At 40.5% G+C, this 18411-nt stretch overlaps 1 protein-coding gene across 1 annotated transcript; it reads right to left on the reverse strand.

The window, feature by feature from the left end:
- Nucleotides 1-3616: 3616 nt before the first annotated feature.
- LOC131217164 (4-coumarate--CoA ligase 2-like) lies at nucleotides 3617-10704 on the reverse strand. Its single transcript, XM_058211962.1, has 5 exons — nucleotides 9586-10704; nucleotides 7013-7211; nucleotides 5301-5514; nucleotides 5109-5211; nucleotides 3617-3997 (listed from the first exon to the last, which is right to left on the reverse strand). The coding sequence occupies exons 1-5, from the start codon at nucleotides 10567-10569 to the stop codon at nucleotides 3878-3880; spliced, it is 1620 nt and encodes a 539-aa protein (XP_058067945.1). The 5' UTR covers nucleotides 10570-10704; the 3' UTR covers nucleotides 3617-3877.
- Between the last annotated feature and the right edge of the window lie 7707 nt (nucleotides 10705-18411).

Genomic DNA, 18411 nt, shown 5'->3' on the forward strand with positions numbered 1-18411 from the left:
TGGACAACCTTGAACTTTCTATTTTTGGCCTACAGAGAGTTGGTTAAGAGAAATACAGCAATGTTCCACTTTCAACTATAAAGTCCATCCACGGTGGGATGAAAAGGACCAACGGTCTGGATTTCCGAACCATAGGCCCACTTGTCAGAATTTAAACCCCTTGCATACTGTCCAAATACGCTGGTTGCGCGTTATATACTTACTCATCTATAATTCCATGTTGAAAGTCCATTTTTATTTTTTTTTCAAGTTCCAAACATACTTACCACAACTTCACAGCTGTGAAAAAAGATCCCATGGTGTCGAGCAAAATGGGCCCCACTGTGATGTGTGTCAGACATAAAACCCATCTATCAGTTAGCCCCCTGATATTTGGCTCAGAGCCTGAAAATCAGCTGTATAGAGGGATCAATGGAGAGGAGAGACTGAAAGTAGGCTATTCTAAGAACTGAGGTGCGCCACCACCCACCACATCACATGATTTGCGCTGTTTGCTGTGGTGTGGCCCACCTGAATTTTGGGCCTATTCTTGTGTAAATAATCTTGACCGTTCATGTTCAAGGTCATTAATCAAATGGTTTATTATTCAAATGGTGTGATGTTTATATGGTAGCCCATAAACAGTCCATTAGACTTGAGTGGTTGTTTGGCAGTAGTGCATTTTTTATGCTAAATGTGATCCAATTCACGTCAACTACACTGAAATCATATTGCCACTGATTTGCAAGTCGCACTTATTTCAATCTCTTTTCCAAATACAAGTTGTTAAACACAATTTGGTGATTCCGATTGTTGGAAGCTGCCAAATACAACTAGTGATTCCAATGCATATGGATTCCATGGTAATTGCTAATGTATGTATCCAAACTACCAAAACATCTCAAATGAGCTATCCGGCTTAATGAATGAGCTATGCATCTTGATCCTCTCTAAATGAATCAGCTATGCATATTGATCCTATCTCTTAGAGTACTGGAATGTCTCTCTTTCATAATTAGGGTTAAAAAAAACCTCTCAAGGGGTTTGTTCGGCAGCTTAGTTTCAGAGGTATTTTGGGCTGAAGGTATTTGAAATACATAGTTTTGTTGTATTTTGAAATATTTTCCTTTTGCTGTGATTATGAGTGAAATGTCTAGGTTATATATATATATATATATGACTCGGTGGGCCATATCAAAAATTAAGGTCGGCTTTTTCTTCCGTTGTTAAGCTTCTTCAGATTCCTAGAGATAAGGTGCGTCTTCCCAAAAAAAGTGGGAGTGGATTAGGTGCAGCCTCTCCTCATGCGGTACTGTGCATCCCTAACCCTGGGCCTACCTAGATATAGGTATTGTATATCCATGCCCTACATCTGTATTTTCAGCTCATGATAGGACATGATTCGAAAAATGAAGTAGATAAAATTTTCAGGTGGACCACGCCACAGAAACTGTGGTGATTAGCTATTAAAAACTTTTTGTGTGCCAACAGTTTTGAATCAAGCTGAAATTTGTTTTCTATTTTTAATTTATTTCATCAAGATCTTTGTGAACTTATCAATAAGTTGGTTGGCAAGTAAAAAAATTAATGTGGGCCCTAAGAAATTTTTAATGGTAAGAGTTCAATATCCACTATTTCCTATGGTTGAGATTTATAACTGCTTCAATTTTTGGACTAATGTTCTAAAATGGGCTGAAAAAACCAATGGACAGCGTAGATATACAATACCTATGTCAATGTGTGCGGCATGATCAGGACAAATTTTTAATGGTAAGAGTTCAATATCCACTTCTTCTTTTTTTTTCTAAAAATCTAATAAGCGCTTTTTTCTTGTAATGAAACCGAAGAAGCTCAACGGGCAGAAGAGGAACGCATAACCTTATTTATATTGGGTCCATCATGATGTCAGTGATGTGCATGTTACATCTAGTCTGACCGTCAGATGTGTCATCTCATTTTACGTCTTGGTATAAAATATCAAATTGACTTTTGATTCACGTAGGCCACACCAATGGAACAACAGAGGGAGAGATGTCAACATCTAATTTTTATAAGACTCACAATCTAAATTAAATCAACTCTAACCATTAGATGCCACACCAAATGTTAGATGTAGAACTCAAAAATTAGGGCCATACTTGATTTAAGCGTGCCTCATCAAAGGAATTATTTTGGAAGGTGAGCTTTTTTAGACACTATTTCCAATTGTGCGGTCCACTTGGAACATGGATGAGTTGATTTTTGGTTCCAAGGTCTAACATGGGTTGACATTAATGATGGTTAAAGTGGATTTTATATTAACACCATGGTGGCGCCCACCCAAGCTGGGGATCATTCTCAAAAGACCTCTTAAAAAGCTAAGGTGAAACAAACCCCTATCTCTTAGCAGTAAAAGCTCAGCAAGGTGATCCAAAACGCAGTGCCCAACTAGTGTGCATGAGCATATCTCTCTCTCTATACACAAGCACACTCATGCTCACCTGCACACCTTCTCACGGGAGCACCTATGCGCACCTTTGCAAATATCATGGGTACAAAATCCAAACAGTCCATGTAATATGGCACCTCATGAAAACTCTAGAGCTAACTTTCAAACATGGCCATAGAAAATGGAGAAGCATATCAAGGAGGTAACTGTTTCCTTTTTCCATGGCCCATTATAGTTTTGGATTGGGTTGAAAGTTGGGCCTCATAAGTTTTCAGGAGTGCTGCATCACGTAAACGGTTCAGATTTTGCTTTCACATCACGTGTCAGTTCCCGTGAGAACTGGGCATTATATATATATATATATGTGTGTGTGTGTATGTGCCGCGCGCGCGCTAATTTAGGATATTAAAATTGATTTAGTAATTAAATTAAAATTCTAGTAAATATAATACATAAATTTAATGTATTCTTATGCGTTAAATCCAGCGCATTCTAATTACAGCATGGCAAATACAATTGGGGCCTATTAGATTTTTAAGTACGGGTGTAAATACCTGGAAATTTCACCCGTTTGAATATCGACGGGAATTTCTGACTTGGAAACTGGGTTAAAAGTAGTTTAAAATTTTGGACCCCACCTTGATTTATATGACATATCTGTTCCGTCTATCCATTTTACCACAACATTTTGAATATGTTCCGTTTATCCATTTTACCACAATATTTTGAGACATGAGATAAAAAAATGAGATAGATCCAACACTCAATTAACCCATACCAAGAGAAACAGTGGCCCCAAGAGGTTTTTAACGGTAAGTATTTGATTCACATTTTTCTATGGCGTGGTCAACTTGAGCTTTGGATATGCCTCATTTTTTGGCTTATATCATAAATTCACCTAACATAATGAATGAACAATGTTAATATATGATATGCATCATGGTGGGACCCACAACTATTTTATAGTATTCTCTATCTTTACACCCAAGAAATGGGCCGTATCAAATATGGAGAAGAGTGCGGCAATTCCATAGGAAAATAATTATTAGGGGGCATTTCCCAGGGAATTGGAAAATCAAACACGCCCTTGATGATTCGGATTCACCTTGATATGTGATTTGGAATTCAATGCTTTCTAAAAACAAGGTCCTGAACTAATGTGTTTGGTGAGCATAAAAAACATATAATTTCATGAAAAACGGGTAATACCATGGTATTTGAAGTTTTGTGTAACAAAGTAATATTTAAATTTCATAATTTCATAAATTCACAAATGTATTATAATCTTTTGGTTGCGTGGGGCCAATAAACAGACGCAACCTGCAGCTCCCGACAATCACATCTTGATGCTTAAGCTGCAGAGAGAGAACATTTTCTTTTGTTCAAGTGCACGGTTGAGCAGCGAGGGACTGGTCTTGTGACGTGCACACTTATACAAGCCTGCGGTCACATGGAGATCCGTCCTCCCGACTAGTTGGGAAAACCAGCTGCCAGCTTTGCTCTCAAGTCCTTCCTTAGGATCTTGCCAGATGGAGCCTTGGGAATTGCATCTACGAAAAAGACACGGTGGATCTTCTTGTAGAAAACAACCTGCGTGAAAAGGAGTTGCATGTAAAGATTTTGGTGCGAGTGATTATTCCCAACCTTCCGATCGTGATCAGACGGTTGTCGTCTGTCTTTGTACTATCAACTGAAAGCAATTGATGGGACTACCAATTTAAAAAGAAAACGTTCTAATTAACTTAAGCTTTAAGATTCATCAAAAGTGCAATTGATATAAATTGAAATACCAGTCTCCTTTTAAAAATCACGGAATAACATATGATTTCAATTTGCATGAATTTTAGGATTTTGATTATCACCTGTATATAAGATAATTATAATTAGCATGAATTTCATGATAATTGTCAATGCATGTTAAATATACACTCACAAATTTACATAAATTTCTTGATAATTGTTAATGCATGTCAAATACATGCTCTCATATTTAATGAATTTCATAATTATTGCCAATGTATCATTTAAATAAGTGAATTTCATGATCATTCACTATGCATATCAAATACACCTCAATAATTCTTATCATGATGGATGGACTTGCTTTAAAAAGCTTTGCAGCCACCGTGCTTGTGAAATCCACTCCGTCTATCATTTTTGTTGGATGATATTAGGACATGAGCTCAAAAATCAGGTCGAAGTAAACATCAAGTGGGTCACATCATAGGAGGCATTGAGGGGATAGGGATGTCTACCATTGAAACCCTCCCAGTGGGCTATGATGTTTATATGCATCCAACCTCTTCATAACGTGGGTCTTACCAGGATGAAGAGAGGCCTGATACAAAACTTGGTTGGGACCCTCTGGTCTGGTATGACCCACTTGAGTTTTGGGATGGTTTTATTTTTGGGCTGGCCTAGATGATTCACGGATTGGATTTCCCACACAAATTACGGTAGGCCCCACAGAGCTTTTTGTTTCACCGATTGGACAATCCCAACCGTCTGATTGATGAATGGACTTCCGAAGTTGGATTTGATCAAAACTTGTCTAAACCGTCCATTTGATTGGTGGGATCAACTATTCTGATCACCATACATAGCCAGCCATATTTACGGCAGAGATTGATCAGATCACCAACAGCTCTAAAATGGGCCACCAAATTCACATCCCAAACACCAGGATATTGTGGAAATTTACCTGTTTTGCTATGTATTGCTTGACTTCTTCTTCTGTGATTTTGGAGCCGCTAGATCTGATGACGAATGCCACAGGGATCTCTCCCGCAAGATAGTCTTTCATGCTGGAAATGACACAATTAAAATCTGATCAGAACCGTCCATTGAAATAAATGGGCCTATGATCAAAGTTGTAGTGTTTTGCAGTGCTTACGAAACTACGGCGGCATCAGCAATGTCGCGATTGGCGATGAGCAAGGCCTCAAGCTCGGCAGGGGCCACCTGGAAGCCCTTGTATTTGATGAGTTCTTTCAATCGATCAACGATGAAGATCTCATCATCATCATCCACGTAGCCGATATCCCCTGTGTGCAGCCATCCATCTTTATCAATGGTTTTTTTGGTTGATTCTGGATCGTTGAGATAGCCTGCATGATCACACATTAACCATGTTACAAATAGCACGTGTATTACGATCAGGTCCACTGATTTTGGGTGGTTATCTGGTAAGACTTTTCTTTTAAGTGGGCCATCATAGATAGATCAACGTTCTTTATCAAATCAGACCAGATCTGACGGTTAGATCTTAGGTGATGAGCATGTTAGTGGGGCCCACTAGTGATCTGATCAAACTTGGAATCAAAGCAAGTGTATTAAAACATCCCTGAAAGGAAGGCCATGGGATTCTGGTCCATCTAATCAATGGCCCAGAAAGCGACGGGTAGCTTAAAAAACAAAAAGAGCCGATGACCCGTTCAGTGGTTCGAAGTTATAACCATCGGATGGTCTGGATTGTGCCAAATACTACGGCTATATCAATATGTACAGTCAACAAGTTGGCCCGCTAGATCAACGGTCCCAACTACAGCCATCTTCTTCTGTATTTTTATTTCCAAATCTGCCCTGAAGATATAACATATTTTCAACTTTCAACGGCTAAATGGTTTGAAAAATGAGTTGTGTGTGATCGTGGTGAACTTAGAAAACCGCTTTACCTAACATTCGTGTCGGGCACAATCAGACGGTTCTGATGAGTGGGGCCCACCTATTGATGAACGTTCATTTGTAACGGATTAACTACATTTTTTGGTTTGTTGGAAGTTGGAATGACCACTAAAACTCTAAATATTTATTTAATTACATATTTCTAAGTGTAGCTGAGCTGCCATTTTATTTCTTTATCGTCTGCTAATCGGTTAGATAATGGTCAGATTCATTCATTATTTTAAGTTGGGCCCGCCTATTTTAGTAGTCTCCACCAACCCACCAACGTGTTTTCCATTTCGATTGGGACCGTCCAATTGATGGGGCCATTGTAACCTAATTTCACCCCCTACATGTTCCTAACTACTTGTAAACGTTAGATTGTCAACGGTCCATAGATTCAACTGATCCAACGGTGGGGATCATTGGTTTCCGGAATATTTTGAGCTAAGTCCTTATGCAGCAATTGGACGGTTGGGATGGTTTGTAAAACGAGAACGATCTTCACCGTAGTGGTAGAGTTTTATATATGGGAATGACGTAATGATCCTGTACAGCTAGTTGCACCCTAAGTTATACTGGACAAGTGGACAATGCGAAAATCGATCTGGACCGTCCACTGTCTTAACCTCACCATTTATAGGCCACCATGATAAAATCATACCAATCCAATGATCCTAACCATCCAATCACTTGATCTTTTTGTTATGACCATCCTTTTTTACACCCTCAAACAGAATGGCCGCGCCATCGGATCAAGGTGATTCGTGATAGACATAAGTAATAGGTGGGGTCCACCATATAGACCATCTAGTTTTCTATATATCTGTACCATCCATTTATAAAGGCATCAATCAGACGGCTAAGAAAGCCTGATCAATTAGAATGACGGTTCAGATCAAAGATCGGAAAAAAGGGAAAGCAAAATAGAAGAATGCGTACCTTTCATGATCTGGGCCCCTCTGATGCAGATCTCACCCGCTTGATTCCGGGGCAAAGAAGCGCCAGTCTCGGGATCGACGATTTTCAGCTCTGCGTTTCGGACGACCGTTCCACAAGAACCCGATTTTATCTGGAACGGGTCCTTTGCAAAGGCCAAGCACATAGAAAGCACCGGACCCGCCTCCGTCATACCATACCCCTGCACACATTCCATTTTTTGTTAATTCCAATATTAGCCTCATAGCAAGTTACTTAATAGGCGGGAAGCTAGCTGTAGGAGTTAATGACCCATGGGTAAATTTGGAAAACCCGGGCAAATGTGGTATGGTGAACTTTAAGACTCTGGCAGAGTGTGTGAATGATACACGGGCACTTAATTTGCTTAGCAATTTTGCATGTGGCATGAACCAAAGATTACGGGCTTTTTATCATTTAACTATCTGACTTGTGGACATTTATTGGACGGTTTTAAATGGAAAAATAAAAGTGGAAGCGAATCAGTGGTTGGATTTGTTTTTACAATTTAGTCGGTTTCATTTTAGTTAATGTATGCCACGTACCAATTGCGGATATCCTGCTTATCAAGAGTCATAAATGATCGGAGTATCAGATAAAGAAAGCATTGCGTCTGTATTGAAAACGACACGGATACCCATTGACGGTACCGCGGATAAATTGGATCTGATTAGGTACAGCGGATATCTTGGATGGATCTGGCTATTTTATTTATTTTTTATTGGTTTTCACACATGTATGAGATCAGGGCCGTTCATCACGGGAACCACAACATAAACGTGCTCTAACCAAAAGTGGTGGCAGCCCATCTCTGACCCAGCTGTGTACTATAAAAATGGATGGTTAAAATACTGACAAAAGGTCCACGATCAACTTACACGTGTGGCTCATTGATCTTCCAAAAGGTGGGTCCCTCTCTCCCCAGACCGTTTGATCATTACGATCTGTTGGGATAGGCCAACTGGATGAACGGTCCGAATCGAGGAAACAAGTGCCACGTGGATGGGACAAAAAAAGGGTCATGGTTTGATAGCTGGACGCGGTTCGGCGAGTGACCCCAAATCAGTCTGCTAGCTGGGGTCAAAGCTGTGGGCCCCACCATGATGTATCTTTTTTAATCCACGCCGTCCATCCATGTTTTCAGATCAATTTAGGCAAAAGCCCAAAAATAAGTTAGATCCACACCTCAGGTGGATGACACCACAGGAAAACAGTGTTGACTGAATGTCCACCGTTAAAAACTTCCTAGGGCCCACTGTAATGTTTATTTGCCATCCAACCTGTTGATAAGCTCACACAAACCCGGATGAAAGAAAAATAAATAAATATCAGCCTGATCCAAAACTTCTGTGGTCTCAAAAAATTTTCAACGGTAAGTGTTCAATCCCCACTATTTAGTGTGGTGTGGTCCACTTAAGCTTTGGATGTACATCGATTTTGGTCTCATGACTTGAAATGAACTGAAAAATACGATGGACGGCGTGGATAAAGCACATACATCACGGTGGGCCCCACAGAGTTTACTCACCCCGCTATGACGTGGTGAGTGACTCACTTCACAATCCGCGTCCAGCCAAACGGGCCTTAAAATTTAAGTTGACTAAGTCAATTTTATATTGCACTTCCGTTTCACAACGTGACAAAAGAAAAGCAATCTGTCGTTTATTTTCGTTTTTTCAATGGTCAAAGGGAGTCATCTAAACATTACCTACCAAACGGTTCCGTTTATTTACCGGAGTCACATCTACCGTTGGATGTGGATAATGAATGGACCCCACCTAATTCTTAAAATTTACAAGATTCATCATTTGCCAATTTGCAAAAGGTGGGACACACACCATCATGATCACCTGGCATGAAAATCAGGCTGTAGATAGAAACGACGTGGCCCACCCAATGAGTGAACGGTCCTGATTTTCATACCAAGTGATTATCATCATATGACCCGCCTTTTCCGAGATTGGATATTCCACAAACATGACACGTTGACCGGACTCATGCAGCTGATTACCATCTAATCACATCTTGTGTAGTACGAACGACGTTGAGGACCACCATAAAAGGTGGTGGGCCCCACTCATCATCTTCGTTCCGTTCTGATCCTCATGTTATTAATTGATATTTCTTCAAATAAACACAAGAAACTACTATTTTTGCGTTTGGCTTTGATGAAGAGAAGAAGAAAATCCTTTGACTTTTGTGATTTCCTCTCGGTGGGATTTTCAAAAATCATGAAAACGATATTCCCAGTACAAAACAAGAGAACCCCATTTCGTGATTTTTGGGAATTCCAAAATCACAATACAGGTTTTTCCATTCCTGAGATAGTCATTTGAAAAACGCAGCCAGCATTTAAATATTCGATCTGTACCGTTAAATTTCAGAAATCTTCTTTATTCTTGTTTTTGACATTTGGGTCCATATCTTTACCTTAATCAACCCAAAAAATCACTTATTGCGATAGAAAAAAGGAGAGAAAATAACCAAGAAAATAGATAAAAGAAGGAAACCCACAAAACCCTAATAAGAAAAAAGAACAAAGTAAAAGAATTACATACCTGCCCAAGAATGGCATTTGGAAGCTTAGCTCTAACAGCATCCTCAAGCTCCTTCCCCATCGGTGCGGCCCCTGACATAACGGTCCTGATCGATGACAGATCATAGTTATCAACGACCGGGCTCTTGGCAATGGCCAATACGATCGGAGGAACGAACGGTGCGATCGTTATCTTATACTTCTCCACAAGCTCCATCAGTGCAATGATCTCAAACTTCTGCATTATAAGTATCGATGCACCAGCTCTCAAACCACATAGCAGCACCGAATTCAAAGAATAGATATGAAACAGCGGCAACACACACAGCAACACGTCATCACTGCGGAAATACAAGTTGGGATTATCACCGTCCACTTGCTGGGCCACACTAGTCACAAGACCTTTATGTGTTAGCATGACACCTTTCGGTAATCCAGTGGTTCCGGAGGAGTATGGAAGTGCTACAACATCATCAGGACTTATATCAACGGCTGGGATGTTGTTTTCATCGGCTTCCATTAGTTCAGAGAAATGCAAGCATCCTTCTGGGGGAGAATCAATACACATGATCTTCACATCATTTCCATGAGCTAGATCTCTTACTTTCTCGACGTAGCATGCTTGTGTGATTATAAGACGTGGGTTGCATGCTCTAGCTTGCTTTGATATTTCATTAGCGGTGTAGAAGGGATTGGCTGTTGTTGCCATGGCTCCGCGGTGGGATGCACCAAGGAAAGCGAATACGAACTCAGGTGAATTGGGTAGGAGTAGCATGATGACGTGGCCTTGTTCGATGCCGATCTTGTGGAGGCCTGCAGCGACCTTGCGTGCAATGAGATCGACCTCTTCGTAGGTGTAGATTTCTCCAGTTGCACCGTTGATCAAGCATGGTTTGGATTGAAAGTGGGCCATGTTTTGGAAGCAGTAGGAGTGTAGGGGGAGGTGGGCAGGGATGGAGATATCAGGGAGTTTTGAATGGTAGATGTAGTCATTAATGGATTCCATGGTGGATTTGGAGAGATGGGTTTTGAGGTGGGGAGTGTTTGGCTTGGTTTTTTGGATTTTTTTTTTGGATTGAGATTTGAGAATTGTTTGGAGAAGAGAATGTAATATATAGAGTTGTGGGGGAAGTTCGTGGGCTGTTGTCGTTGGGAGTCTATAGGAATTTTCAGATTTTATAGAGGTAGTTTGTGGGAATAAATGGTTGGTGAAGATGCCTTTTAAAGGTTTGCTAATTCCACACGCGTCTGGATCTGTACATATCGACACTCAGGCATGCGTGTAAATATGGAATACGTGTATCTGATCTGAGCTTTCCGAAAGGTTGATAACTATTCTTAGATCTTATGTATTAAAATTCAGATAATTTTATTCCTCATGTGGGCCAAAAACTACAAAATAAATTAACGGTTATATGTTGTTTCGTGGCCATTCAATTTTTTTTTATGTTCTGTAGCCCACATGAGGTGTTACATGGCCTGATTTGTAGGTGTGAAGATTTGAACAGTATCTTAAACCTGATGGAGAACTCAGATCTTACACACGTGTCATATTGTGTCACGTGCGCCTTCTGTAGATGTGAAGGGCTGCACACGCGTGTGGAATTAGCTAACTTCTTGTTTCGGTAGTGTTGGTGGAGACGGGGTTGGGTTTGGTGGACCAGTGACCCTGGACCTCGCCACGTCGGATTTCACCTTCTAGGCCGCGCCGTTGGGTCTAAAATGCGCATGATAGGTGCGGTGCGTTAAGCTTTTTTTAAAATTATTTTTAAACTTAAAGTGGGACTCGGATTCGGTAGTGACCCCTCCAGTGCCCAGCTTGGTACTGGTCGGTACTGGAAAAGCTCCGTCGGCATCACCATAATGCATGTGTCATATCAACACTGTCCGTTCATTTTCCCAGCTCATTTTAGGGCTTGAGCCTAACAATGAGGTAAACCTAAAACTCAAACTGCCTACACCATAGTAAGCAATGATTGCCACCGTTGAAACCTTTTTAGGCTTACCATGATAAAAATATCAACTTGATCCATAACTTATATAACCCCCAGCAAATTTTTAATGGTAGACGTTAGCTCTTCTATTTTTCTTATGTTGCGTTCCGATTTAGTTTTGGATCTCCCTCATTTTTCTTTTCATGCTATAAAATGTGCTAAAAAAAAATAATAATAATAAATGAAGGGCATGGGTAAAACTCATAAATCATGGTGGGCCCCTCAGTCAGGGATGGACGTGATGTGTGTCTCTTTACACTATTAATAAATATCAAAATTCATAATTATAAAAATAGTAAAATTCTAATTCTAATAAAAATCTTAATTCTAGTAAATTTTTTCTAAAACTTAATTTCTAAAAATAAAAATTTCAAATAAGTTTACGTTAGAAGAGTCCTTGATATAATTAGGAGTTAATTTTTTTTTTTTTGAAAAGAAAAATTAAAAGTTAAAAAAAAATAAAAATAAAAAAGTTAGAATTACTAAAAATAATAATTTTCTTTAAATTTTCATTTTTAAGCTGCGAGCGCATGTTTTATGATAGAATGGACCCACTCGGTTCACCTTGGATGGCCAATTTTAATAAAGATTGATAGGTTATTTACCTGTAAGATATTCCGATCAAAATTTACGCCGAATTTACCGTTTACGTTATTTTGACACGTCCTATATCATATTAGCCTACGTAGCTTCGATCAGTACGGCGGTACTGGAGGGTTCATTAGTGAATCCGAGTCCTTTAATCGCTTACATTCAGCACATGCATCCAAGATCCGATCCGTTCACCAAACGGGGCTGACCATCGCCTTTCATTAGGAAGATTTCACGGGCTTTCTTCATCCCTCTCGGGTCCCAAAAAATCAACGGTGTGGATCGTTGAACCCTGGGTAGCGTGCATAGTTTTCGTATTTGCCGGCTTCGCACGTTTACCCCATTTTAGGCCCTTCATGAAGTTGACTAGAGAATGAGAAATGTCTTTCGCCTTTTCTGCGAGGAATGCTATCGAGATTCGCTCGAGTACAGATGGAAATAGGTTAATCGCATTTGGATTCAGTCGCGATTCAGATTCCAGCGCGTGTAGCCACCCATGGGGCCCACATGCTGAGATGATCAGATGATTTGAACCGTCCATATTCTTGTTACTACCATATGCAATCTATTCACCCATGAATAAGCTTCAATGATGATCCTGACCTTTGATTTTTACAGTTGAAGGCTGGCTGACCTTCAAAAGTTTCATTTCGCTGCTCGTCTACAGGTAGAGAAGGTCAAAACCATACATCCACCATAAGTTTCTGTCGCCCGTGAAGCACAAATACCACAACATGGACGGTCGGATCAGTGTTAAACCCGAAACCCCTTTTGTTTTATGCTACGGATGGAGGGTTCTGGATTATGAGGTCATTTGCAATTCATATGGTTATTTTTAGGGACTATGCTCTTTGTTCTTACCATTGACTAAGTTAATGCAAATTTACAATTACAATTACATTTATAAATATGGAAAAAGGTACCATGGGTCCACCTCATGCAAATCCTCTCATGAGTTTGAGTTGCGTGGGCATTATTGTGATGTATATTGGATATCCACCCCATTAGTCAAATGCAACCTTCAATGATGGGCCATGAGCCTAAAAATCAGGCCAATCCATGACTTAGGTGGGCCACACCACAGATAACAGTTGAAAGTGAATACTCACCAATTGAAACCTTGGTGATCATTCGTAGGACTCACTGGAATGTGGTTTATACATCCAGCGCATCCATTATGTGTGTTCCACTTAGACTGGGTCACACCAACTTTCAGCTGCATCCAAAGCTCTAGTGTAAGCTACCAATTACACCCAGATCCATGGCTCAACTGGCAGACTGAGTGGAGATACCTCGTTTCCACACTTGAGGTCTTGGTATCGATCTCTAGCAGGGGTGGCTAAAATATATGGAGTGTGTGTACTGACATGGGCGTGTGCTGCCATGCTAACTCAAAAAAAACCAAAAAAGTGTAAGCTACCAATTGCTTTTATATTTTTTAAGAATGATTTCACATCATTTTAAATGGTACGGTCCACTTAAGTTTTGGATACAGCTAATTTTTAGGTATCCTGTTACTTGAAGGGGACTCACCAAATACTGTGTAGTTTTCTGGTACACATCACAAGAGGGCTCCCAGGGGTGACATCAACCTCATCAACCTCATAAAACAATCTCTCTCTCTCTCTCTCTCTCTCTCTCTCCAATATATATATATATATATATATATATATATATATATATATATATATAATATATATATAGATATATATATATATATATATAAGGGAAAAGGTACTATGCGCTCCACCTCACGATAAGCTCCCATGAGGTCGAGTTGTGTGGGCCCCACCGTGATGCGTGTCGACCATCAATACCATGCATTTGATGGGTCCCCTCTAAATTATGGGATATCCCAAAAATCAGCCGTATACGGAACTCAGGTGGGCCATACCATCTAAAATCATGTGAAGACACTGTTAAAACATATAAAAGCACTTGGTGGGGCCCACATGAGTTTTGAATGCTGCTAAAACTTGGTCTGAACCCTCATCCAAGTGGGACACACATAATGGATGGGCTGGATTTGCAAAACGCATCTCGGTGGGCCCAAAAAATGATTATGAATGTTTTAATGGTGCAGGGCCCCTCCCTACTTCTGTATGTGGTGTGGCCCACAAAAGTCACAGATTGACTTGATTTTTGAGACCTAGGCCCACGATGGAATGGTGCATCTCACTGATGGGGTAGATGTTCGAAACGCATCATAGTGGGGTCCACACTGTTGAGGGTCAAATATTGCATATCAGACCCAGTTATTGCCTGGATTTATGAACATAGTACCGTTGAATAGCCCATTTTAATCATGTTTGTGTTGCAAGGTGGAATTGCGAGCTGAGACTGGATCGGGATGCTAAAAGCACGGATTTAACGTTCAGAATGCACCAAGGCAAGGGACGGACTCCAAGGGACGAAGATCGATGGAATTACACATCAGGGATCCACGAAAATTGAGAAACTGAAGCTCAAGCGGCCTGAAAGTCAACCAGAATGCAAGATCACTGGGTTTCCATCATCTGTTTGGCTCGAAACTTTATATATGGCTTGATGACCAAAAACTAACCGTACACGTCAAATTTCAGCCATTGGATCCTCGTGAAAGTGGCAGAACTAATAGATCAGTCCATAAAACCCTGATTTGGGGCCCAACCGCTGTCCAGATACGTTTTAACTTCGGGCCCCACGGCTAAAATGAAATGGGGAACAAGATGGATGGTGTGGATTTCTCATAATCATCATACAGTGTACATACTACACTTTTTGCACTAAACTTGCATGGGAACACAGGAATCCTGCCGCTTTCACCGCGAACAGATAGTCGCGGCTGACATCTAGTGGGCCACTACCTTCGATCACATGGTCAATCCGGACCGTCCAGTCACTCCAGAAGATCGAACCGACCGTACAAAAGGAGTTTCTCCGAACCCATGCACATATATATGCGTAGGTTTCGGTTTAAATGCAGGACGGACGGCTGAATGAAAGCATCCATGGACCACACCGATTTGGATCCAAAAACAGTGATTTCCGGCTGGTTTTTCGAGCAGAACACAGTGGACGAAGTGGATTTCCCAAAACTAATAATTTTCTTTAAATTTTCATTTTTAAGCTGCGAGCGCATGTTTTATGATAAAATGGACCCACTCGGTTCACCTTGGATGGCCAATTTTAATAAAGATTGATAGGTTATTTACCTGTAAGATATTCCGATCAAAATTTACGCCGAATTTACCGTTTACGTTATTTTGACACGTCCTATATCATATTAGCCTACGTAGCTTCGATCAGTACGGCGGTACTGGAGGGTTCATTAGTGAATCCGAGTCCTTTAATCGCTTACATTCAGCACATACATCCAAGATCCGATCCGTTCACCAAACGGGGCCGACCATCGCCTTTCATTAGGAAGATTTCACGGGCTTTCTTCATCCCTCTCGGGTCCCAAAAAATCAACGGTGTGGATCGTTGAACCATGGGTAGCGTGCATAGTTTTCGTATTTGCCGGCTTCGCACGTTTACCCCATTTTAGGCCCTTCATGAAGTTGACTAGAGAATGAGAAATGTCTTTCGCCTTTTCTGCGAGGAATGCTATCGAGATTCGCTCGAGTACAGATGGAAATAGGTTAATCGCATTTGGATTCAGTCGCGATTCAGATTCCAGCGCGTGTAGCCACCCATGGGGCCCACATGCTGAGATGATCAGATGATTTGAACCGTCCATATTCTTGTTACTACCATATGCAATCTATTCACCCATGAATAAGCTTCAATGATGATCCTGACCTTTGATTTTTACAGTTGAAGGCTGGCTGACCTTCAAAAGTTTCATTTCGCTGCTCGTCTACAGGTAGAGAAGGTCAAAACCATACATCCACCATAAGTTTCTGTCGCCCGTGAAGCACAAATACCACAACATGGACGGTCGGATCAGTGTTAAACCCGAAACCCCTTTTGTTTTATGCTACGGATGGAGGGTTCTGGATTATGAGGTCATTTGCAATTCATATGGTTATTTTTAGGGACTATGCTCTTTGTTCTTACTATTGACTAAGTTAATGCAAATTTACAATTACAATTACATTTATAAATATGGAAAAAGGTACCATGGGTCCACCTCATGCAAATCCTCTCATGAGTTTGAGTTGCGTGGGCATTATTGTGATGTATATTGGATATCCACCCCATTAGTCAAATGCAACCTTCAATGATGGGCCATGAGCCTAAAAATCAGGCCAATCCATGACTTAGGTGGGCCACACCACAGATAACAGTTGAAAGTGAATACTCACCAATTGAAACCTTGGTGATCATTCGTAGGACTCACTGGAATGTGGTTTATACATCCAGCGCATCCATTATGTGTGTTCCACTTAGACTGGGTCACACCAACTTTCAGCTGCATCCAAAGCTCTAGTGTAAGCTACCTCGATCACTAGCAGGGGTGGCTAAAATATATGGAGTGTGTGTACTGACATGGGCGTGTACTGCCATGCTAACTCAAAAAAAACCAAAAAAGTGTAAGCTACCAATTGCTTTTATATTTTTTAAGAATGATTTCACATCATTTTAAATGGTACGGTCCACTTAAGTTTTGGATACAGCTAATTTTTAGGTATCCTGTTACTTGAAGGGGACTCACCAAATACTGTGTAGTTTTCTGGTACACATCACAAGAGGGATGTGCTGGGAAATGCCTCAACAAGCATGAAACACTCCACTATATATATATATATATATATATATATATATATATATATATATATATATATATATATATATATATATATATATATATATATATAGGGAAAAGGTACTATGCGCTCACCTCACTATAAGCTCCCGTGAGGTTGAGCTGTGTGGGCCCCACCATGATACGTGTCGACCATCAACACTGTGCATTTGATGGGTGCCTTCTAAATTATGGGATATCCCAAAAATCAGCCGTATACGGAACTCAGGTGGGCCATACCATCTAAAATCATGTGAAGACACCATTAAAACATATAAAAGCACTTGGTGGGGCTCACTTGAAAATGGTCTAACCCATCATCCAAGTGGGACACACATAATGGATGAGCTGGATTTGCAAAACACATCTTGGTGGGCCCAAAAATGATTATGAATGTTTTAATGGTGCAGGGCCCATTTCGTTGAGTGTGGCCCACAAAAGTCACAGATTGACTTGATTTTTGAGACCTAGGCCCACGATGGAATGGTGCATCCGACTGATGGGGTAGATGTTCGAAACGCATCACGGTGGGGCCCACACAACCTCATGGGACTGACTCGTGAGGTAGAGTGCATAGTACCTTTTCCTATATATATATATATATATATATATATATATATATATATATATATATATATATATATATATATATATATAAAACTGGTACTATGAGGTTGACCACATGGGAACTTCCCATGAGGTTGAGCTGTATAGGCCCCACTGTGATGTGTGTCAAACATCAACCCCATCAGTCAGGTGCACCATGGATGTGTGTCAAACATCAACCCCATCAGTCAGGTGCACCATTCCATGGTGGGCCATGGGCTTAAAAATCAAGTGAATTTATGACTTGGGTGGGCCACACAACAATTGAGAGGGGTTATCCTCCATTAAAACATTCATAATCATTTATTGGGCCCACCGAGATGTGGTTTACAAATCCAGACCATCCATTGTGTGAGTCCCACTTGGATGAGGGGTCAGACCGAATTTCAGCAGCATCCAAAACTTAGGTGGGCCCCACCAAGTACTTTTTATATGTTTTAGGCATGTCTTCACATGGTTTTAGATGGTATGGCCCACCTAAGTTTTGTATACGGCTGATTTTTGAGATATCCCATAACTTAAAAGGGGACCCATCAAATGCACGGTGTTCACGGTAGGGCCCACACAGCTTCCCATGAGGTCAACCTCATAGTACCATTTCCATATATATAAATGTATATATTTGTGTGTGTGGTAACACTATTTATGTGATGTTTATCACAATAACAATCATTTCATGTATAAATTATTACATACACATTGCATAAACCTAGCATACCATGTACTAGAGTAAGTAACACATTCCATACCTATATCACATACCAAAGTAACCCACCATCCAATTGCCTTGATTGGGACCATCTTAGCATGTGGACCCCAATTGGAGGCCATATAATGCTCCATCCACTATGGAAAGCATTCATAGAACAAAACAAAACTATAAGGAAATAAGAGGCTAACTACAACTTTAAAGTTAGGGTGAAAAGAC

This window comes from Magnolia sinica, chromosome 10 (assembly GCF_029962835.1).
Source record: "Magnolia sinica isolate HGM2019 chromosome 10, MsV1, whole genome shotgun sequence".
Classification (NCBI taxonomy): Eukaryota; Viridiplantae; Streptophyta; class Magnoliopsida; order Magnoliales; family Magnoliaceae; genus Magnolia; species Magnolia sinica.